We start from the raw sequence: 24,089 nt of genomic DNA, 5'->3' as shown, positions 1-24,089 counted from the left end.
GATCAAAATTTTGCTTAATTACAATCTCCATTACATTTTCATGGAATCCTGACAATCACAACATAAAATAATCATTTAATCAATCATTTATTCGTCGCACCAGTGAAAATCCGGTACGAACCAGGATGACGACGACGAGGGGCATTAAGGCCCTAGTAAACAGTCACCACATGTAATAATTAGCCTATTTACATCGGTGTTATATGCGTGCTGCGTTATAACTAGATAATTCAGTCACGCTAACCAGTGGTTCCCAACCTTTTTCGACCCATCGCCCCCTTTTCAAGCTCCACACCGATCATCGCCCCCCAAATTTTGTGAACCGAAAAATGGGCATACAAACTATAATCACCGCCAGGTTGACCAGAAAGAAAAAAAAGGTCAACTTATCGGCTCGATGTCGAATTTTACACTTTTGCAACTAAATTTTCGAGGGTTGACTAAAAAAAAAAAGGTCATTTCTCCGACTTGACCCCAATATAGCCGTTTTGACGCGGCATCGCCCCCCTATCGCCCCCTTCGCTATTTTCGCCCCCTGTCGCCCCCTTTGTCCATTTTCGCCCCCCTATCGCCCCCTTCGTCAGTGGTTCTCAAACTGGGGGCGTGGCCCCTTGGTCGGCGTGAAAGCATCTGAACGAAGCGCGACGCTCCAGTGAAGTGAAATCTTTTCCGCGCTTGGCCCGATTCACCTCCGTTTTATGGTTATTGCTCGGTGTATAGTCTGAATAACGTATTGGAGAATTCTCTCATCAACAGTCATAACCTTCCATACCATCGAACTATATCTAAGTATTGCTAACTTTCTGGTTTCATTGTGTGCTATGACGATACGGGGGGCACGAATGTCATAAAGGGGGGCGTGTCTAAAAAAAGTTAGAGAGCCAGTGGGCTAAACTATATCATAATATTTCAAAAATGGATGAATAGCAAATAAACTCTTCTGAAACCTGTGCTGAACCATTTCCTACACAACGGTCAAAGTTTTTTTCATCTCTGACCAGTACCGAGGCTTGTTGCAACAATAGCGAAAAAAATTCAAGTTCCCAACTAAGGCTTCATCAAACTTGATCACGCATTCGTAGAAATGTTATCCCAATCTTACCTCCAATCTTATCCAAAATATTGTAATTCTTAGTTATCAGGAGGTTCTTTCCTCTTGCATTTATTTTAATTTTACGCACCTTATCGTTATCATCCTTATCGCTGACGCCTTACCAATTACATTTCATTATCGTAACTCAGCTCTGAGTAGCCTAATCGTTTGATTACATTTCATTGACTGTCCTGTAGCCTATTCGAGGTCAGTCGCTCAAACCTTTGGTTCTTAACAGTCGCTTGAAACATTTTTCTGTCCTTGTAGTTTTCAGTACTCATGATTAGGAATAGTTCGAATACGTTCGAGTTTTTTTAATTAAAGGGTATTCTACATATCAGGAATGAAACATGAATAGCTTGAGATTGTTGCTAATTACGTCGCTACGGCCGTAAAAGAACACCTCTTTACTGAATCAATTACCTGTTTAAAAGTAATTGTAATTGTAATTATAATTGTAATTATTTACATGCTTAAAAGTAATTATAATTGTAATTGTAATTTGATATTTTTAGCATTGAGTAATTGTCATTTTAATGTAATTGAAGCATGCAAGGAAGTAATTGTAATTGTAATTGAATTAATATAATGTAATTGATCCAACTCTGATTCGTACCATAGTATTTTTTATTCCATTGATCACTCGATAGCCCGACCTCGAGGCCAATGTATTTTGAAAGGTTTCAATTGCTAAAAATCACAGAAAGTGAAACGTAAATGACTTCATTCGAACATCGAGTGTGATTTTAGATTGGCAATACGAGCAAGTTTATTACTTTCAGTGGTCTACTTGGAAAAACCTATTCGCGAGTGTGTTAAATAGATTCGTTATTTCTATGCGGAGAGGCGTTTATATTTATGCTATTTATATATTGTAGAAGCGTATAGTTAAAGATAACATGGTTATGATGCTGTCATAAATATACAAATTCTAAATATACAAATACATATATTTCCATGTCGTCAGTCAATATAATAAAATATCAATATTGGATTTTAGCTTAGTATCCCAATTTTATATAGTGCGGCCCACGAATGGATTCAAATGATGAATGCCGCCGCGAGACAACAAGTCTGCCCACCCTGGCGTATAGACAAATTCATTTTACAAGATACGATTTTGTGTTATGCGTGATTTCAGCCCAACTGCGATGCGAAGAGCTTTCACCTCTGGAAAACGGATTCATTCGATGTCAAAACGAGAAAAGTTTAATTGGAACGAAATGTTTTTATCGATGCTACAAAGGTAAATATATATTACAATCGAAAATCCGCTATTTACATGTTTGCCGTGCAATTACGAGCTTTGGCGAGGTCTTCATTACGATTTTATGAGATACCGCGCACTCTCAGCGAAAAGAGTAGGTATTCTCACCCATAGGGCACCGGAAAGCAGAACCTAATTCAGAATTACCGGTCCTAAATCCTACATACGTACATACCTGTCTACGTACAAATACCTTCCTACGTTCCCACGTGTATGCATAATTTGGATTAAAATGTTGTACTCGATTTATAACGCGGTATAAGTCTGTGGTATGTTCTGGTTTCGTGGGCCATGGGTGAAGATTCGCACCCATATATTAGTAGTGGTACAGGGGTAGAATACAATGCATTTTTGGTGACTCGACTTGACTCGAGTCAATTTTTCAAATGCATAAACTGACACGACTCGATTTAACTCGAACCAAGTCATGTGAGTCGAGACTATATGACGGCAAAGACAGACATTTCATCGTAACTTCGCAAAATGATAAAGTCATCACATGATTGATATTTGTCTATCAGTCCTGATACTTGTAGAACAGGGCAAAAATTGTTGGGACTAAAGACAATTACGATATTATGAATGCGATCCATTGTATATCGCTCTAGCAGAGTTAAAGACGTGGCGAGATTGCATAGTGTTATAATCTACATCTGCAACACCAATGGTTGGCTGCATGGTTCCAGTCCGACCGAGGTCGACGCCAGAATTCCTACCTAAGCGTTGAAGGTATATCTAGGCTCCTCCTCGCCCTCTCATCCATGTAAGCGATGTCTTATAAAAAGCCCCGAAGTGGGTCGTGCTACAAGTCGGCAGCTACGGAATAAAAATGATGACCATTGGCCTGGTGTAAATGACTATAGTAGTCGACAAACACCATGAATCTACAAGCAACAGCATAATTGAAAAAAAGCAGGTTGAACCGGATTGAACTCAACAATGAGCAGTGAACGCAGTGACTTAGACTCGGTCTCGAGCCACAACACCATGACTCGGACTCGACCCTCTACTCACTAGTGCGGAGCAGATCGACAAATTCTCTGGTCCGGCTCCGATCCGGCTTGAGCCATATCAGGAAAAAGTACTGATCCGGCTCCAATCCGGCTCCGGTCAAAAATAAAAAAGAAGTCCTGCCGGAAATCCGGCCCAACACGGTACGGTGGTTCCGATAATATTAAAATATGGCTCGTTTCTTTTCGCACTGGCTTGGCGGTTACTTGGGTGTTGTTGGTTGGTAGTTATTTAGATACAAATGTCATGCTTATCCATAAAGATTCTGGCCTTATCAAAAAAGTACTGATTCAGCTCCGATCCGGCTCCGGCCGTATCAGAAAAAGTACTGACCGGCTCCGATCCGGTCCGGCCAAAATTGAAAAAATCCGATCGGCTCCGGTCCATGCTCCGCACTACTACTCACTGACTTCACCACGGAATGGAATCCGAGTTGAATTGAAAATGACTTAACTTGACTCGAGTCAAAACTATAAAAGTGAGGTTGACTTGTGACTCGGAACCTTGTGACTCGGTTACAACCATGGGAAATATACATTCTCTTTGCTAGGGGTAAAGCTTGTTCGCATGTCCAGTGTACATCGTCTATTGCTAAGAAAGCTAGAATTTCTTCACTAACACTATTATAAACCCCAATCATAACGCTATCGCTCAAGCAGTCTTTCGTTTGAAAGCATCTGTTAACACCAATTCTCGGTCATAAGCGCAAAAACTAACTAATCGAAATTTCAATGCCGTACGAATGACATTCTCCACCCCTCAACCTCGTGGTTGGAGTATTAAATCTATTTCTGGCATTGTCGTGAACTGACTATTACATTGTCTTAACTGAAAAACACTTTATTAAAGTATACAATTGAATAGTACATTCATATTGAAATGTACCCGAATATTTTCGGCTGACACTCGTCAGGGGTAATCGTCAGCAACTATTAGAGAATAGGAAATAACGTCACCAGCATGAAATTTCCAATAAGAGCGCGTTCAATGTACTTTTACAGGCTTTATAGCAGGGGTGGGCAAACTACGGCCCGCAACACCATTCTGTGCGGCCCGCGAGAGTCTAAAGAAACTATTTAAAAATATTGGTAAAATGCGTACTAAAATCGAATTAATGCAGAGACTTGATTAACTTTTTCTTAGTAAATTTCACCATGATAATTCTAAGACAGTGGTTCTCAAACTGGTGGGCGTGAGAGCATCTGAAGGGGGCGCGAAGCTGAGCTTAACTGAAGAAATTTTTCGCCGTCATGGGGGGGGGGGGTGTCTTAAAAAGTTCGGCCACTCCATTTTTATTTACTTCAGTGTTGTGCTCATAAAAAACGATTCGGGCGTGTCTTAGGTAGATTCGTTATCTGTATGCGTAGAATTGGGGTATTTACATTATATCTACACATAGTAGAAGCGCGTTTGAAGCTAACATGGTTATGATGCTGTCAGCATTGTGTGTCCTGGAACTGAACCTAAAGTGGAATTAGTAAATCTATGAACAGATCGCTGCTCACAGACTTGAATTTCAATCCTGTTCTAAGAATCGGGCCAACCGACTTTCATCTCTATAGTTTTGACGAATTGGTTATTGAGGTCCGCCAGCCTATGAAATCTTGCCACTATATGTTTCTGACCCATGTACGATATCATCAAAGCAATGCTTGGCTTGTTTTAAGTAAGCACATATATTATCTCCATGTCCTCACTATAATAATCAAATATCAATATTGCGTTTTGGTTTATAATCCCAATTTTATATACTGTGGCCCGCGAATGGTTTCAGATATTGAATGCAGCCCGTGAGCTTAAAAGTTTGCCCACCCCTGCTTTATAGGTTTTATAAGACACCCTTACAGGATGAGATGGCAAGGAGGTGCCTAGGTAAAAATTCCGAAGTCGACCTCGGTTGACCTCGAACCCGCAACCCATTGGTGTTGCAGCTGTGGATTATACCACTATACGCTATCTCGCCACCTAACTATCCCCCGTAATAGATGCCATGTCCTCGGTGCGGTTGTGCAAGTAACGGCAATGAGTAAAGTACTGACGGTAAATTTCAATGTCCAATTGTGGTGAATGTCTTGAAAAATGCTACGAACTCGTTATATTTCGAGATTTTCAGGTATCAACTCTTAACTTAAACGCGTGCTCGGTATTTTCGACAAAACATAGAAGTATCATCCTGAAGTGCAGAAAATTTAACTGAAGTATCGTAGGCTCCTGTGCGCACTTCACAAATAAGACGCATGCATTCCAGAGGAAATTCGAGATGTTGCTACTGAATGAATAGCGCTCTGTTTAACGTTACTGGATCCCATCTACACGATTTGCCGCGTAGCTCGAGGCAACAATTCGTACTGATGTGCCAAGGTGGTCTCGGATATGCTATTGCTTTTGAGGTGCTTCCCGTGACTATCTTAGACGCAACTAAAATTTAATCATCACTCGTTTTTTAAGGCTGTTTGGTTCCTTCGTATCATTCACACACTGATGCTAGATTTTGACTCATACCGAACCTTGCACTATGACTAAACATGAGATGTCCCTGAATGAAGTGTAACTGATGAATGCGTGTAGTTGTGCTATGGGTTGTGCCATATACATTTAGATATGACGATGAGGGGCGGGAAATTTCCCGCTATCATCAAGGGGGCGTGTCTAAAAAAGTTTGAAAACCACTGATATAGAGTGTCTGCAGGATGCAAATCTGATTTATATATTGCAATTGTAAGAGGTGTAACATTCCGATGTTCTGCATATGCAATGTACGATGTACATTATGTATACATATGGGTGCGAACGTGCCCACTGCCCAGTTTCGAACTATTTATTTCCGATTCTTGATGAATGTATTATTTAGATTTTCACCTTGTCGGCGAAGCGAAAACCACATGCCTACCGACTACCAGCGGAGCTGAATGGTCATCGAAGACACCTGTTTGCGAGCCTGTCACTTGTCAAGAAGCAATACCTCCCATTGGTGGATCAGTGTCTTGTGATAAAGGCAACAGCATCGACAGCATTTGTAGGTTCACTTGCGACGCCGGATACAAACTGATTGGAGCTTCGTTCGTAACATGCGGTCAGTACGCGGGTAAAATGAGTCGCGTAAATATTATTATATGTGTCATCAGCTTTGTACTGCACCATTGATTATGGCACACCACATTTATTGTTTAATAAACACCAACAATATTTGTGTCGATTAAAACATAGGGCGAACTCCCGACACATCCAACAGCCCAGCGGAAGTGTAAAAGGATAAAGGTACATAACACAAGCTCTATTCGTAGGCTTGGAGAAAATCGCAGAATTTAATGTAATGGTCAGTCCTGGTAGTGAAGCTAAAACTATATGTCGAGGCGATCGCAATGTTTAATATTTTTGTAGTGGGAGGTTAAATTCTTTAGTCCAAATCATATATATTTCGGAAAACTATACTTACCCCAACATTTATTACAGTAGCATGATGTATCACGGCTTGCAGAATTCAATTAAGCCACGAGCTGTTTGTAAATTAGCAACCATATACCCTGGGGCAAAATCTAGGCCGTTGCAAATGTGCGTGCGCTTAGCTGCTAATGGATTGCAACTTGCTATATATATGGATTGTGGCCCGTGGCATCTGTACCGCGCATTTCGTATGTATCATGTGCTATAGTGATTATAACGCAGTATGAGTAAGTGCATTAGGATCATTCGTATACTTCCTTACAGGACATTTTCGTACATGGTCTGACAAACCCCCGTTCTGCCTGAGAGTGGTTTGTAAACGCCTGCCCAGCAGAGTACCTCATTTAGAGGCTGAGTGCACAAATGGAAATCGACTCGGTAGCATATGCAGGTAAGATTATGTTTTATTTCCAAACCTCATGTTTTGGAAGTGATAGGCTGTCAATTATTATTCAATGTTCATATTCAATGAACTTGGGCAGTTTGTTATGTACCTGTTTGTTTGCGTCAATCAATTCATTTCTATTGTCCGCAAGTTTCATGTTATTAGTTGGTCAAAGGCGCGTGCGTCAGGTGAACGTGAACGTCGCCGAAAAGAATAGCACTATATACACAGCCATGAAGTCACCATTAGATCATGAAATGTACATTAATGGTGGCCTCGCCCATAATTCCGAAAGTTCATGGGATTACGAGTGCAACAAAGCTTTGCGCTGCGACTTTATCTGCTAAATAGTGTGACGTATTTTTGTACTCTTTCGCTGCTTTTCGGCTTATCAACTATAAAATGCTTGATCCCTTTACCAGCTGACAACACATTATGAGAAAACGGAGGTTTCAGTTACACAGTTTAATAGAAACGTTTTTACATTTCAATGTCAAAATCCTTGTATATTTTGCTTACTGTATTCGGAAGTAATCGTTAATATTTTGAGGCGTAAGCGCAAACCTTGCACACGCAATTTATCGGAGATCTAAAGTAAACACAGCGATGTATACGACATCATTTGTGCACGCTTATGGGTGTAGCCAGAATCAGAAATTGCGAGACTGATAGCAACAGTCCCGTTGTGACTGTACAGTGTACAGTACATGTGTTAATTGTGCAACAACACCGTTATCTCGCCATAAAATCCATGGATATGTAGGGTATTTTCTTCAGTTGCCGGCGACGAACTTAGATATTAATATTCCCACTACTCCGAAACACGCAGATCTGCATTCCAATTCCATGAAAGCGAAACCGTTTATCCATATTATCCACGATTGTCACTGCATCTTCAACAAGAGCCCCGCCTAGAACATTCATCTGTCACGGAATCTAGATTAAGTGCTTCATTTATAGTTCTAAGCCTATGGAACAATATATGCTGTTGCAAGTATATTGGTTTCGAAAGTTTCAATCGCCGATCTAGATATGATCAAGCCTCAGAAGCTATATCATTATGAGATGGATGTATAACAGTAATCCTAAGCGTTTTATCGTAGACACCAGTAATGAGCGTCGGCCGGACTCGGATGTTGCACAATTTTGATATAGTCGGAGCAGATTCAGATTCTATTGCAGATTTTGTTTCGGATAGTTGTAACTACTGCTTCGGATATATTTGGATAGTTCTGACCAGACGTGACTTGATGCGATTTCAAGTCAAAAGAAAAAATCGTGAGCTCGACAACCAAACATGGCCAGTAAACACGTTCTGATAGGGCTGGTAGCACTCTAAAGTTGCTCTGCCAAAGGCCAAAGCAAATATATATCAGCTAACCCTAACCTTAGCCTTTGTAAAAACTACTCGCAGATCAGCTGTTCTTGCACAATGTACAAATAGGATTCTTCGGAAAACTTATTCGATTCGGATTCTGGACGGCATTAGTCGAATTCCCATGGATTTTTGGTTGAGACGGATTCGGACCGATAGCTCATTATAGAGTCTCGAGCTGACTGACGGATTCGGATTCTCAGAAATTAATGTCCGCTCATCACTGGTAGACACCTAAAATAACTACACTTCGCTTCACTCATTCATTTTATGTTAGTTCTGAAATAAAAATATGCATAAAGCGGATGTATTGATGACAAATAGCACATGGGCCTACGTCTTTCTAACGACGACATCCTACATCAGGGTTTAATTGCAGCGCATGATCTAACTAAAAGATAATCCAAGCCAAATTTGGTGTGCAAAGTCTTTCTTGGCGACAAAGGTGAAAAGTGGTGATTACAAGATATTGATTACGTCACGTTTTGTTTCTAATAAACTTATGTAGGGATGGTGTGAACGTGAGGTTCACGTTCTCGTTCTGTGTGTGAACCTCAGAAATTTAGAGGCTCACGTTCACAAACGAACCTTGGTAGGTTCTACACAGTGAACTCTTTTGATATATTCCAATTTTGACTTCATTATTACATCTTTTATGAAATTTATTGCATTTCAACTGCGGGCCACTCTATCCATGGGGCTGGCATGAGTATAAAAAACACCAAACGAGCATGCACCTTGACAATCTCATAAATCTTGCATGCATTGTTACACAAGTTTGCTCCAAATATCCAGCTTTCCGTATGCGAATAAACATTAAAAGCGAAATATACTACATGTAGCCAGCGAATAATGCTTATTCAACCAATCAATAAAATTGATATCGTTGTCAGATGTAAAAATGTAGCAGGTGTGCGGGCTCAATCTTGACTTCATATGTTTATTGTATCATAAAATCCAAATCCGTGCGATTGAGGTGTTGGTTACTGCTGTATAACTTTGTTAATGGGGTAATATCGGTAGCAAGTACAGAAACTTGTTTTATACTCTGTTCAATATCAAAGTATCAATACTCAGACACCGAATACACCGTCTGGTCTCGCCCGTGGCGTGAGCCCCGGCGTGAGCTTATATTCCCTTGGAAGTCCTCGTCGGAATTGTTGGTAAAGCGGCGGAAGATATAAATTTTATGGAATTATTGCATCATTTGATTGCCCCAGTTGATACATTTGGCGACGTTTCAAACGTCAATATCTACTTCAGCATTGTGGCATTATGTGGCCCGAGTCGTCGCTCGGTACCGTGTACTGTACAGGCTATCATACTTCACTGAAATGTAGGGTTGGAATTAGCAATATGGCGTCACGTGACGTCATGAGTTACACGTTCGCGTTCACCGCTCACCTCATGGAACTTTGCTTACGTCTCCCTAGGGATGAGTTCCCCTCAGCCAAGAACCATTGATGTGTAGTCTTCCTTCGCGTTTAATTTTCTTTGAAGTCGGACGGATCAATATGTTGTTTGCGGTATATCTACCCCAATCTGAAGACTTGCAGTCAGTCAGGTTTTATTAATATTTTGCAAAATGCTCAGTGTCGCTAAGCTCGGCAGCATATCATTGCTTAACCGTGTAAGTAAAAGAAGACTTTACCTTAGCCATGTTTAGTTATGCGCTACAATTCGTTGGCAGGGAATTGGTGTATGCTGTTGTGTACGATAAGATTTATCGTAATTGCTCAAATAAATGTATAGAATCTAGATTATACTAGTACGTTTCCATGAAATAGTAATTGTTAAGCAGTACGATGATCACGAATCCAAATACGCTGAAATCTTGTTTATTTCTTTACAAGGGATTTAAGTATGAGGCGATTTCGTGAAAACGAGTATATTGATTATTTCATTAGAGATCACGTCGAGTATCGCGGCAAACCAGTCTTCCCAGAGCTGTCAGATGTTTTCATTTACATTCCAACATTTGAATACCGGTAGGATTGCGCCCGCAATAGTAGGCCTATCTCAGAAACACATATTTCGAATTTAGTTGACGATAATCAGTACTTCCGATATTCCGATTTAACTCATAAGTACGAATTACTAACGAAATTACTGTTACGAAAGCAGAAGAAAATGATGGGTGTTTATTGCGAAGTGAATTTGATACAGCCAGGTTGGTTAATTTATGTACCGAACGAATCACATCACATCAGTTTTTAACACAGAAAATATGACACAAACGACGGATCACACGTAGTAAACGTCCATTTCTTGTAACAATGGCGTCAAAAATCTTCAATTGGGACTGATCATAATATATAGATAATATATCATTTGCAAATATGCAGTACAAAGTACCGTACAATAAAATATCGTAATTTCGTACGGCATCATGCTTGGCGAATAATATCGCTTAGTAATTTCGCATAGTACTTTTTGTTAAAAATCCAATCGTACATGCCGTATCGTAGCAATTTTTTGATCCCGGATATAAAACATCTTCGATCGTCCATTCAGTCCGATACGACCGAGGAAACGTTTCATTTTTTATAAAGTTTAGACAACGAGGGTCCGCTACAGTCGTGTTTATTTACAATCCGTGTAATCGATAGCCTACAATAATTCATTTTGACCTGGAATATGGTTATAAGCTTCTGCCCTTTAGGCATTAAAGGCGATAAATGATTTCCGTCAGATAAATCACTGTGGGACAGTTTCAGATAACACGCAAATATATAATGTTAGGCTCAACTCCACACGTAGGCTACTGCGAAATCACATCTGCATCATAGCATACCGAACACGGCGCTATTTATATCAAATCTTACTAACCCGAATGACAAATACTCACGACGGAGAAAAAATATGACCTATGATGCATTCAAAATTTTGCAATTTCGAAACTTACGATGCAAGATGCGGTTACGTAATACTTCGGATACGGATTAAACACGAATGTATCAACATCATACGCTACTAGGCTGATTAGTCATATTCGTTGATAGTAGCCATCTCATAAATGCAATCGCACAATGTCTTAGGGCAGTGATTCTCAACCTTTTTGCCTCCGCGGGCCCCCTTTGGACAGTCACGGATCCCCAGGGACCCCCTCAAGTTTTTCGCTCAAAATTAGCTCAATTATAGTGCAACCGTCACCTGTCTTGCACAAATATTAACTGCAAGCTTGTGATAAACAGCCCCAAAATGACTTTTCTTGAAAATAACATCATAGGGTAGAAATTAGGCAGACTTTTGTTATTTCGAAGCGAGTTTTGCAGCCATGTATTTATTGTCTTGAAATTCCACGTTTTCGATTTGATATGAACGAGTGCGGAAAATCCATTTCCCCAAAGATATTTGGTGGCAAATAGGGTTGCATTTAAAACGAAAATCAATTAAAAACGAACATGTTTAAAACAAGGCCCTAATTTACCATATGTTTTTATTGTGCTTTTTTTTTTTTATGCAATGACGCCAAGAATATTCTATTGTGACGTCATAATGGAGTGACATTGACAATTGAAAATATAGGGTAAACATATCTCCTTTGACGAATTATCTGTACTATAACTGTTGAGCCGCCTATTTTGAGGGCTCCAACCCTCCCATATCGATCTACGTCGGCTAAATCGGGTGCTAATTGTCCGTAGGATCATACAACATGTTTTTGGAAAGTATATTTACACAATTGTGGCATAATTTTACAATTTTAAAAACACAATTTTTTTCAAAGGTTTCAAAGTGTTTTAAAACGCCGTTTGTTTTAAATGCAACCCTTGGTGGCGAAGGTAATATCAAAATGCCTAACTCTTCCGACGACACCCTTTAGTGTGATCACAACATATATATTGCACCAAAATTGACTTCTACTGAAGATATCACGTCCAGCCTAGTCATTTCTATCTAGTATCTCATCTGATCTCTTCTGGAAGAGTGGTTGTGTATATCACAGGCGAAAATGAATTTCAGGTTTACACAGTAGGATATTTCATCTCAGACGATCATTCTAATGATGTGAGTCCTAATGTTTTAGCAATTATGAAGCGAAACTCTCTCATGCTTTCCCTAATTTAAAAATGAAATTGGAAATTAGGTTGTCAATTATTTTACAGATTTAGAGGTTTCATTGACCCCTGTTTGAGAATCACTGTCTTAGTGGATACTTCACTAATGAGATGCATTATAGTGGGAAATAAATGAACAAAAACAATAATTTTCAGATATTTTTGCGCATCTCCTCGAGAACTTGACGGGAATTCCGAGATCACATGTACGTCCGAAGATGGCTTCACGTTTGGAAAATGGTCGGGCAGAGTTCCGACATGTTCAGGTTTGCTACATCATACCATATATTGCTGTCATATTTTGCTTAACATCACATTCAACGTACCGGTAGCGTTGCAGCAATTGGCTCTCCAATCACTAAATGACAATCAGCTTCTACTACTACGCTTATAACTAGCACCCTGCATATGTATATTTACGCTGACAGAAAAGATCTGAAGCCAATCATGGAGTAGGTTAGTGGGAAACCCCCACGGTAACAATAGCTTTTATTCTCAAAAGAATAGGCAACGGCTCGAAATAGTTTATATACTGATTGCAGAACGTTACGAGAGGTGGTCAGTAATGAACGTTTTCGGAATTCTGAAATAGGTTTTGCGTACTTACACTAAACTTCCTCAGACAGTTATGTTTCTAGACCAGGGGTTTTCAACCGGTGGGCCACAGGAGATTTTCGTGGTGGACCACGGAGCTATTTGGAGAATTGCAGAATGATTGAAAGTTTAGTTGTTTTTGTCAGTTTATTTCCACAAAACATATATTTATATTGTCGAATTATTCGTTAGCTACATACAACAAGCTTTTCAGTTGACTCCGATAAATGAGGCGTAGTCCGTAGTGACACGTGGGAGTCACAATCGACAGGTCTAAAATTAGAGGGGCACGAACGCGTATGTCCCCCTGGCTACGCCCATGATGAGAACCCACGACTAACAATAACGATAAAATAGTTTCGATTTTATAACAAGTGCAAGCTAAGCTGAAGTAAACAAGTATTCCGCCAGGGTCACGTGGCATATTTGCCATTCAAAAAGGTATTCAACAAACTCAGACTAAAGTTTATTAGATGTAGGTAAACAGTGCTGCGGTAGTTCATGATATTGTTGCCTAAAAATATCCGTAATTGCAATTTATGATCAATTTAGCAACTTCCGGCGGACATATACGGCACTACCGCAACAAATCGCTCATTTAGCAAGCGAATTATTCTGTAGAGTCGGTCCAAATATTTCCGGCCTTGAATTCGAAATAATTGTACTCAGCACCGTAACTGCCGCACTCCAAACCCCCCAATTGGGGGGGGGCGAGCTCGAAGGGGGCGCTAGGCGTGATTTCAAGGTGCCAAATATCATGATTATTTGGTACTCTTCCCGCAAGAAAAGAACACGCAAGATTTTTAGAAATGGACATATCGGCGTTGGCCAATACCGCGACATGACGCACCAAGACATATAACGATTTAGGACATATTACATGCGACTCCAAGAAGTGTGCCAGAACGATCGGCAGCGTAAAAACTTTGGCCGGAAAGGACTGCCCTTACGCTGACCGAAAACTTCGTTATATATACAAAATACATATAGCTTTAATCGTCCATAGCCTAGGCGCCTAAATGACTGGCGCCGAATGTTCTTGTCTTGGCAACCTGAACCTCAAAAGACGAATTCCATCCCGCAGGGAAAAATTATACGCCAATGAAGAAAAACCAATTTGAAATCGTGTGCGTTAGTTAGGTACGTTTGCCCGATTCTATATTTGTTGATGTAACAGACAGGAGGTCACGAAATAACATCATGTAACGAAGTCTTACCAACTGGTCCGCCCGCCGAAAATGTTTAATTATTATTTACGGGGTCTACAGTTTCTAGGACACCTCACTCAGCTCTACCCCCAGAAGTCCGGTTTATCGCCCTATGGGGGGCCCAATACCAACGTATTTGGGGGGGGCTGACGAAGTGCTGTTACGGCCCTGGTTGCACTATACCTTAATGCAAGAGCCGCATGAATTGACTCAATCACAGAATTGAATTTTCCAAATATCTGTTACAAACGAACGAATTGGCAGTATTAAAGTATAACGTTGCATGCGACATGAAGGAAGAGTCGTTTATCAAACATCACGATTGCTAATAAATATATCACCATCAAATTACACGTTGCAATAATTTATTGCCATGTCACATATAAGTACAAAAAATTCCGGTAACGATAGTAACGTCGATATGAAAACCGTCTGTTTTAATTTACCCTTTCCCAGTATGCTGGTAATCTTCAGAAGCATGGCACATTGCGACTACCGACATTACAAGTTTAGTATCCCAGCCATATCTTGTACAGAACGAAGACTATAAGACGTGGGACATAAAACGTTTGCAAACCGGAAAATGGGCCACGGCCGAAAAAAGGTTGAAAACCCCGGTTCAAGACTATACTTTCACTTCTACTCGATCATTATGTTAGCAAAACCACTTGCTTTCGAGCATTTGGATTTTGAAAAGGAGAATGTAATTTGAGGATAAGTTGCTTCACTGTTATACGTGAAATTAGTATAGGAACCGCATGAAACAGCCCCCGTATCACGGAAAGTAATATCGGAGATTCTATGAACAAATTATTATCGGTAACACCTAAATTTTACTTATGTGAGTGCTTTTCAAACATTTGATTTATTTACATCCATTTAAAGTAGTTTTGACATTCGTTGGAAATAGATACGTAATTGTAATTGACGAGAAATTTACGGTGTTACTTCTACCGTTACTTGGGTACTACAGCCATGATTAAGCAGCCGCGATGAGCGGACCTGTCTGTTTAGCTACATAGCTAGTGCGTGGTAATCAAGGAAGAGTGGTCTACGTAACGTGAATTCTTCAGCTGTAGGCTACGAAGGGATTGCCTCTGCTCTCGTAAGGCGCGATGTCAAAGAAGCATGATGTTCATGTGCATGTGCATGACAGACTACAAGCTCAAACAAGAGTTAGGATCCACGTCCGACGAAGGAAACTAGAAATCAGAAGGAATTTAGAATGAATTTAGAATTGTTCTGCGATTAAAAAGGGCACATTGCAGACTAGTTTACCATCGGAACAAAATCGGATGAGAGTCACAAATGTGCGTATAGGCTACGCGGTATTGATGAAACCGCATAGCAATATCCCCTAAATTGCAGGAAATACCACCATCGAAGAGAATGCTTACGACGCCATGCAGAGGCGAAGAATGTAGCTATCGATATGCGTAGTCTACTCATTGATATACACCAGCATTGGAGTATCCGATTCAATATGTTTGATCGACGCGAAGAATTTTATAAAATCTATTTTTACGTTTTATGCTGTAGGTCTACCTGTGTGGTATGTTATATTTTCGCGATATATCATTATCAATATTCTGCAGCGTTAATTTGTCTCTACCCGTGGCCGTTAGTTGTGGTAACCGCCACTCATTCCACTCTTTATATCTATAATAATCATATTGATAACTTGAATACCAACGTTGACTACTCTGACAAACTCTGATCATTACATCCGTCAGAATTGCCAATTAAGCATACCTCATGTGATTACAGAACCAACAGTTTGCCGATTTCCGCGAGAGACTCCCGACTTAATTGTATCGTGTACCAATGAAAGCTATATTGGAAGTTTTTGTGAAATATCATGCCCGTCGGATATGGTTATGGTAATCGATAGCACGGCAATTCCTGACCAAGTCGTCGAGACAGCTTGTACAAAGAATGGTTGGGCCGGTGACATTCCTGACTGCAGGCCTTTAATCTGCCCGGCGATGTCAACGTGAGTGCTAATGAAAAAATTTCGAACTTTTCGTTTCACAAATGTGTTGCCAACAGTATTGAAAATGGTGAAGTCGGATGCACAAATGAAAATAACTTGGAGTCAGTCTGTGAGTTTCGATGTCGGTCTGGATTTCGTTTGGACGGAGATGATACGACCACTTGTATGAGAGAGGAAGAGTCCGCAAGAGCATCCTGGACCAATGCTCCACCAAACTGCGCCAGAGGTATAATAGGTTACGAGGATGGTAAATAATTTAAGTTTTGTTCGGTTCAAGCGTTCCTTTAAATCGCAACAAATTTTACTGACAAATGCTGATGTTTAGGAAGCAAGCTTATAGGTGTAAAGTTAGATTAAATTAAGATATGTCTAGGGTTTGGGTTACGTTAGAAACGCGATATGGGTAGGCAATAGACACAATTGACATGAATCAGGGGTATTAAGCGCATGGCCGCAGACCACATGACGGCCGCGGCAAGATTTTGCACCACAGTTCAGCACCAACAGTTCGTGTTAATATCCCCCAAAACTGTGAACTGGATCTCTTTTGTGTATTGTTTTGCCTATATGCTGGAATTCGTCTGCGTTATTTTCACATGCTTCACGAGTATCATCTTACAACTGGAGAGCATATATATACTGATGACAATGCAAATCTTATGGGAACGTTTTGCATGCAGCTTTCCACGCATATTAATTCAAATAAAATCAATCATAGGTGTCCACTGTTTAGTGAAGGCAATTCCTGAATTGATTCCTGTCAGTAAAATATAAGTTACATATGTATCATCGTACAGCGATTTTACGTTTCTATTACTACGACGCAAAGAATATTATTTTCAGTTTTATATAGCGTACGTTTATGTCAATCCTCTCGAATATTAGAACTCCAACTGGGTTTTTGAGTTAGGCAACAGCACTTACGCTCACTACTCACAATCTCTGTTATATAGGTTCAACGCTTATGAAATTTGTAAATGAATCTAACGATAGTCGTGACAATGTGACACGTCCAACCTTCAACTGACCGGTCGATTTACGCTATAGTTCTAAAATTAAAGCACATATCTTACGATTAATATCGCACAAACGTTATATCGTAACATGCAAATGCCCCAGAACTCTCAATCAGGCGCAATTACCTATAGTGGCCTTTACACCTTATTAGCTGTCATGCATTTTATTACTTACGCTCTCCCGCAAGAACAACTATATTGTTTGATAAATTTTGTCACGCCTAACGCGGTTTCGTGTCAGCGGTTCATTTCAACGAGGTGTAAGGAATATCAGGAAATATAGCCGTCGAATTTTCAACCAGAAACTTTTATATCGACAAATACCGGATTCTTGGCAGCAACACAACTATTGTAATGGCCTCACAATCAGGTATCCCATACTCAAAAGCGCACCGCGACAGTTTTTGAGTTTGAGACCCCTGATTTTTAACGTTCAAATTTGTCGCTAGAATTAACCGTATTCCGGTTCATAAAATAAATTGTCAATAAAGTTACTGAAACTGCATTAATCTATATTTCGGTGACATACTGCGCTTCCGTTAGTCAAATGAGCGGCCTCTCGAACAATTAAAAGGGCATTTATCAACGAGTCGCTCGACTGGACTGTATTTATGTCATCCGAATGAGCAATCCCTCACTCGATCAGTCACTGAGTTGATATAACTCTATTGGCCTATATGCGGTCACTGCCCAGAACATACTCTATAGGTTACGTTTTGTGTCTTTGTCATGGTGTTAGGTGATTGCATTCCATTTTTAAAACTCAGAAAGTACTTGACTGAATTTGCAGTGGGAATGTAGTTATATAGTTATATCTTATTCCACAGCCGAAGCTGATGAGCTAACCGCAACCCTGTGTGCCAACTACAGAAAAGTAAGCAATGGATATTTGTCGTGTCAACCACCTCGGAATGGAAATGGTACACATTGGATTACGGGCACTAAGTGCCAGCTCCAATGTACTGGCGATTTATACTCACCGATCGGTGAACTATCAGCGGTAACATGTACTCCAGAAGGATGGGTTGGTCAAGTCTGTTGCGACGGTGAGTTATACAGATGACGTGACTAACATTTACGCATATCGCATAAGCGCTGGTAGAATCGTAGGTTTCGACTATCGATTTATGAAGTTGTTTTTAAATGATAACACTGGTCAACACATTTTTAGGCAGACAAAGTAAGAGTGGTTTTGGGGGTTCTGAAGGGCACTTATTCCGAATATGACCTTGATTTTTTCAAATTGGCTCTTGTTGTGGAGATAACCCATGGGGCTATTTTGACCAAAATCTCCCATTTTCGCGATAATGACTAGATATAAAATCGGCTCAGTCGTACTATAAAGTTTAGAAAATCAATCTACTTGTTATTTTTACACACAGAAGTCTCTTTTGAATGAAAATACAGCAACAGGACTATATTTAGGGGTAATAGATTTATCATAGTTGCAGATTTTCACGGATATCATGTACATAAATAAACTCCAGTCATGAACATAAGTATTTACCGTGATACTCAAACAACGTGGCATTAATTCAATCAGTTTTACGTCAACCAGCTATTGTAAAGTTGAAATAATCAGTCGGAATATAATATTATCGATATATTTTAAATCACAATTGTTTTTTGTAAGATTTTCGCCTGTAAGCTATTTAGTTCAGTTTCTTGAAAGTTTACGGCAATGATCTGACATAATATGTTCAATTGCTCATCTCACCTGCCCTGATATCTTTCTTTTGTTGTTCTGATGTCTGGTAGAACCTCTCCCGTTGCTAATCAACAAGATCACCAGGGAATATATCAAGATTTGTAAACAGGAAGTGAACTTATATGCTCATGTTTGTGCTCAAGTGTTCGATATGCAGATACGAATTTTCGGACCAACTGTTTGTGGTTGGGTGCTTTATGATCATCTAAAAAGTTTTATTTAGTACATCTTAGGAGAAATTACATGCAGTGAACTCCTTCTTAATGTAAAATTTGAATCTTTCATCGGTATTCGAATATACCAGATACCAGATTCAAGCTTCTCTGATAGGGTTACTAGGTATACCCACTTCGTTGACTCAGCGGAAAATTATCAATTTACCAGTCAAAAGAAAGGAGACGCATATGAGTATTGTAGTTAAGCCTTCCAAGGACAAATTTTATAGTTTTATACTCATCTTTAATCTTGGTAGAATGACCCATTGACACAGGAGAATATGTATTTCCATTGTGCAAAAGTACAAATTTTAGGCTTGACAAACTGCTTTTTTGACAAACAAATATTTCGCATCATGTCATGTTAATATTGATAGAACGACTTGAAATGATATGAGGATTCTTTATAGTCAATTAGTTATTTATACGCAGTATAACATTAGAAAAAACTACGATTTTCTTCGTACCAAGTGAAATATTTAGGGGCAAAAACAGTACTTTTGGGCTTTTTTAGGGGTGTAAATATGTCCTGACAAAGAGCCAATCTGACAAAACTAATGTGATATTCGTAATCAGCAACCTCAAAAACCCCAGAAACGGCTCTCAGATGTTCTGCCTAAAAATTTTTTTTTCATTTTGTTGACCAGTGTAATCTGTCTTGTCAGACTCCTATATGCCACGTACGAACTTCGCCATTGTCAATCGCAGCAGTGCCGTACTATATAAGTGCGGATCAAGATAATATATCCACGGATTCGGCTTTAACTACCTTTCTTCACACGTGACATAACACGATATATCTGTAGATTTCCCACACCGCAGGCCAGACTACCTTGCTGTCATATACACGGCCCACTGAAAAACATGGTATACTATATGGTAAAATCGCATTTTGTTGAAAATCCATTTTTATCAGTGCTGCTTGAATCAGTCAGACGACTCTCTTTCAGTCAAATCGGATATAGAATTTTGCACACTCCTAATTTCCATATGTATTCTACACATATACGCGTTTAGCATCCTATTCCGTGAGAATTTATCCTTTTGATACCGGGTGAACCAGATCAAAAATGTTGTCACATCTTGACGTCTGGCATATTGGTTTTCGATGCTGTTCGCTCAATAACGTACGCGCGCAAGCATATACACGATTATCTCTGATCCACGTGCTGAACAGCGCTGTTATCATTAACTAGCTCTTAATAATTGTCACGTTATTGCCTTTGGTGCAGGTGTATCACGGTTAATTGTTGGTTGGATCGTTAAACTATTGACAGAAAATAACATCGCGTTACGAATTTGCAGTACACTTTGCAATTAAACGCATACCGGCATCTAACCGAACGAGCTGCGAACTGCTGAAATCCATATACATCAGACACTTGATTTGCAGAATGCCTGTCGACGCCTCGGTTAGATATCATCGCCCTGTTGGATTCCTCAAATGCCGACGAAGAGAAGTGGGAGTTATCGAAGAGCTTTATTCACGATTTAATACTGTACTGACGCAGGTTCGGCGATATCTTTGACTCGAGAAATAACCTTTAAATTCAACAGATACATGGTACAAACGTTCCGCTACAAGTTCAATATCTACATAGTCCCATACTCGTCGACTGTGGATTCCAGAAGCAGAGTGAAAGTACCAAATATAAGATTGGAAAATTACGAAGAGATGTTTAGTTACACGCAATCTATTCCGTATGTTGGTAGCGGAGGTGAACTTGATTTGAGAACATACCTTCACAAGATGACATAACAACTTGGCTGTTTATATTGATACAGCATCAAACACTGGATTAGCTCTGCGATACGTGAATGATGAGATTGTTGGGCAATTACAACAAGGCAGTATCCCACTAGTGTTTGTGGTAACGAATCGTTGGCCCAACGATATAAGTTTGGCTGCTTACGAAGCTCAGCGAATGAGAGAAAGTCGTATACACGTAAGATATGTCTTTTTTGTTTTCCTTGAACACTGGAGTATGTTATAATTGTCACATGTACTGTACATTGTACATTGCACAGGTAGCCTACACTGTAGGCCTACAATCTACATCAGGAGTGGTCAACTTTTTTGTCATTCACGGCCGCATTTCGACTACTCATGTTGATTACGCATTCCAGGACATGGTCGTAATGAACTAGCTGGACGCCAAATACCCATGTTGAAGTGTCTGCTATGTCCATTTCCGGTGAACTCCGGACTAATCTATTTAATCACGTATAGGCATATTATACGCACAGAAATCGCGAGTGGTCCTTGTCCTGGTCATGTTATAAGTTTAGCTCATAGTCGCGCCAAGCGAGAAAATTTTTTCAGATTGACCAATGAATTTCGTCATTAATATTAGAGGTTTTACATATTACTATCAAACATTTATCCTTTCTCAGCCCATGTGATCAGATTCCCCGATAGAGTTGACGGAAGGGGTGTTTTCGAAGATTTAGGGAAAGTTATGAATAATGATGCGTCTGCGGGACGGCCAATTGTTATTAGTCACTTTGTTGTGTATTGTAATTTCTTGACCTTCCATCGGGATTGTCGATATAGTGGAGGAGCGTACGATTCCGAGTTGATACTTCTGTATGGGGAGCGTCATTATCCTCTGCCGTTCGAATCGGTACTGTTGGCTCTGATTTCAAAGGGCGCAACTATATTAAAATCGAAAAATGAAGCCACATTGAATCGCGCCCGGCGCGAAAAAAATTTCATGATTCATTAAAATCTCTCAAGAAATCGGTAGCCAATTCGTAAATTCAAATTGCATGTTGACGGCCGCCCACGCATACTAATTGAATCACGAGTCCACGGGCGCATTCCCTTATACGGTCGCAGGTTGGCCACCCCTGATCTACATGTAACACGTCTTTTCGCTAATTCGACCAAATAGCCTACTAAACAATACTTCATCTAAGATAGATTTTTATTATTCGTCTGAACAACTGATATAATATATTTCATATGTATTTATGGTACTTATGTAATTTTGGTTTCACATTACTTATTTAATGGAATCCATTTACAATGCTCCACGGTAGTCCATCCATTATTTATTGCCGTGGCCGTAACATTTACCACACCCGAACGCCTGTTATGCAGTAAAGGTTAAATGTTATATATCTCACGGCTACAGAAAGTATAGCATTGTACTCGAGAAATAGCATTCCATAGGTCATTGGATATTCCAATTCTCAATTACCATATGTTAACATCATTAATCTATGTTCATCAATTTAACGTTTCAACGTTGTGTTATATGTTTGGAGCAAAACACCTCCATTGGCTTTTGCCTAATTATACCTTAATACAGGGTCACCAAAGCGCGGCCCGCGCTCCTCTTGTGGGAGCGTGAGAGCATCTGAAGGGGACGAGGAGCTGCGGTCAACTGAAAATTCTTTCGCAATCCGCGCGATTTACATCAAATTTAAATTTTGTGTATAGTCCGGAATTCATATCATAAAATTCTGTCAACAGTCATAACCTTCCATGCCATCAAACTATAGCCGTTGGGATTGCTGGGGGGAGCGAAATTTTTCGGTATCATAAAGAGGGGCATGTACATGGCATGCACGTAGTTGCATTGACTCTCTTTTAGTAGGAAGTATACGTAAAAGTCATAAATTGTCATAAAATGTTACAAATCTTCATTCGGGCGTGGAAATCAAAGTGACTATTTCATCTGGCCATTAAGCGATTTTTGCCATACTGTGACGCATTCAACGCTCGCTTTGTTCTGCCATATTAATGGTGGGCGTCTTTCCTCGCCTCCGCTATTTACCTCTCTCTACCCTGTGTCTGATATTTTCTGCTTAGAATTGCGAAGATAATTGCGGCAACTTGTTCGGATACACTTGCTAAAAGTTGAGTAAATACGCCGAAATTATTTACTATAAACAGTTTTGACCCAACCCGTGAATTTCATGTCGAATTGCAAATGTTTGTTTATGCTTCCTAATAGTCTCGGCTATTTGTAGAGCTTCGATTACAAATCAAGTATACTCTACTAGAGTCGATTCCAGTGTCCGATTATCGCTCAAAGTGTCCCACAGTTTGGGAAATGTGGCGAGATAGCGTATAGTTGTATAATCCACAGCTGCACCACCAATGGGTTGCGGGTTTGAGTCCGACCGCAGCCGACTCCAGAATCCCTACTAAAATGTTGGAGGTTTACCTAGGCTCCTCCTCGCCATATCATCCGTGTATGCGGTGTCTTATAAAAGCCTGGAAGTGGGCCGACTGGGCCGTGCTACGAGTCGGCAGCTACAGAATAATAATGACGAAATTGGTCTGGTGTATATGACCACAGTAGTCGAGAAACACCATGAATACCTCAAACAAACAAAGGGTTGGGGAATACTGATGCAAATGCTTTTACCTCTGAAGCTTTTTAATATTGTTGGATGGGAGTGCATAGCTTTATTGCAGCATAGCAGAAATTTGCTCTACGTTGTCGTAGGCAAGATGAGTATTTGTAATGGGCGCAATAAAATTTGTGGGTCACGAATAATATCTAACAATTCCTGATTAATTAAGACCAAACGAATTACGTCATAATGCAGCGATCGAGGGGGCAAAGACTCCTGTTGCGTCCCTCTCGTATCTACGTCATTGGATTATTATCTATTGAAGATATTGCGCGCGTGCCTTTACTGCATTGATATTAGTGCTGTGCAGAAATGGAAGGCAAACGTTGCATTTCAACGACATCGTTTACG

At 40.0% G+C, this 24,089-nt stretch overlaps 1 protein-coding gene across 4 annotated transcripts in view; it reads left to right on the top strand.

Moving 5' to 3' along the window:
* LOC145445090 (E-selectin-like) overlaps positions 1-24,089 on the top strand; it is a 33,768-nt gene that overhangs the window by 9,049 nt on the left and 630 nt on the right. For 2 of the 4 annotated variants that reach the window (XM_080323217.1, XM_080323216.1), the window contains exons 5-14: positions 2,235-2,339; positions 6,223-6,456; positions 7,080-7,206; positions 12,793-12,902; positions 16,206-16,431; positions 16,488-16,657; positions 18,275-18,493; positions 20,764-20,869; positions 20,928-21,088; positions 21,156-21,316. In XM_080323217.1, the coding sequence (XP_080179343.1) occupies positions 2,235-2,339; positions 6,223-6,456; positions 7,080-7,206; positions 12,793-12,902; positions 16,206-16,431; positions 16,488-16,657; positions 18,275-18,493; positions 20,764-20,869; positions 20,928-21,088; positions 21,156-21,316 (1,619 nt within the window). Of the gene's footprint in view, positions 1-2,234; positions 2,340-6,222; positions 6,457-7,079; positions 7,207-12,792; positions 12,903-16,205; positions 16,432-16,487; positions 16,658-18,274; positions 18,494-20,763; positions 20,870-20,927; positions 21,089-21,155; positions 21,317-22,684 lie in introns of all 4 variants that reach the window. The other 2 variants (XM_080323219.1, XM_080323218.1) reach the window with 2 other exon arrangements.

The sequence above is a fragment of the Botryllus schlosseri genome, chromosome 8 (assembly GCF_051294905.1).
Source record: "Botryllus schlosseri isolate E-star chromosome 8, Bs_hap1, whole genome shotgun sequence".
NCBI classification, from domain to species: Eukaryota; Metazoa; Chordata; class Ascidiacea; order Stolidobranchia; family Styelidae; genus Botryllus; species Botryllus schlosseri.
Note: the sequence above shows the minus strand (reverse complement) of the source record. Positions and strands in the feature narration are given on the sequence as shown.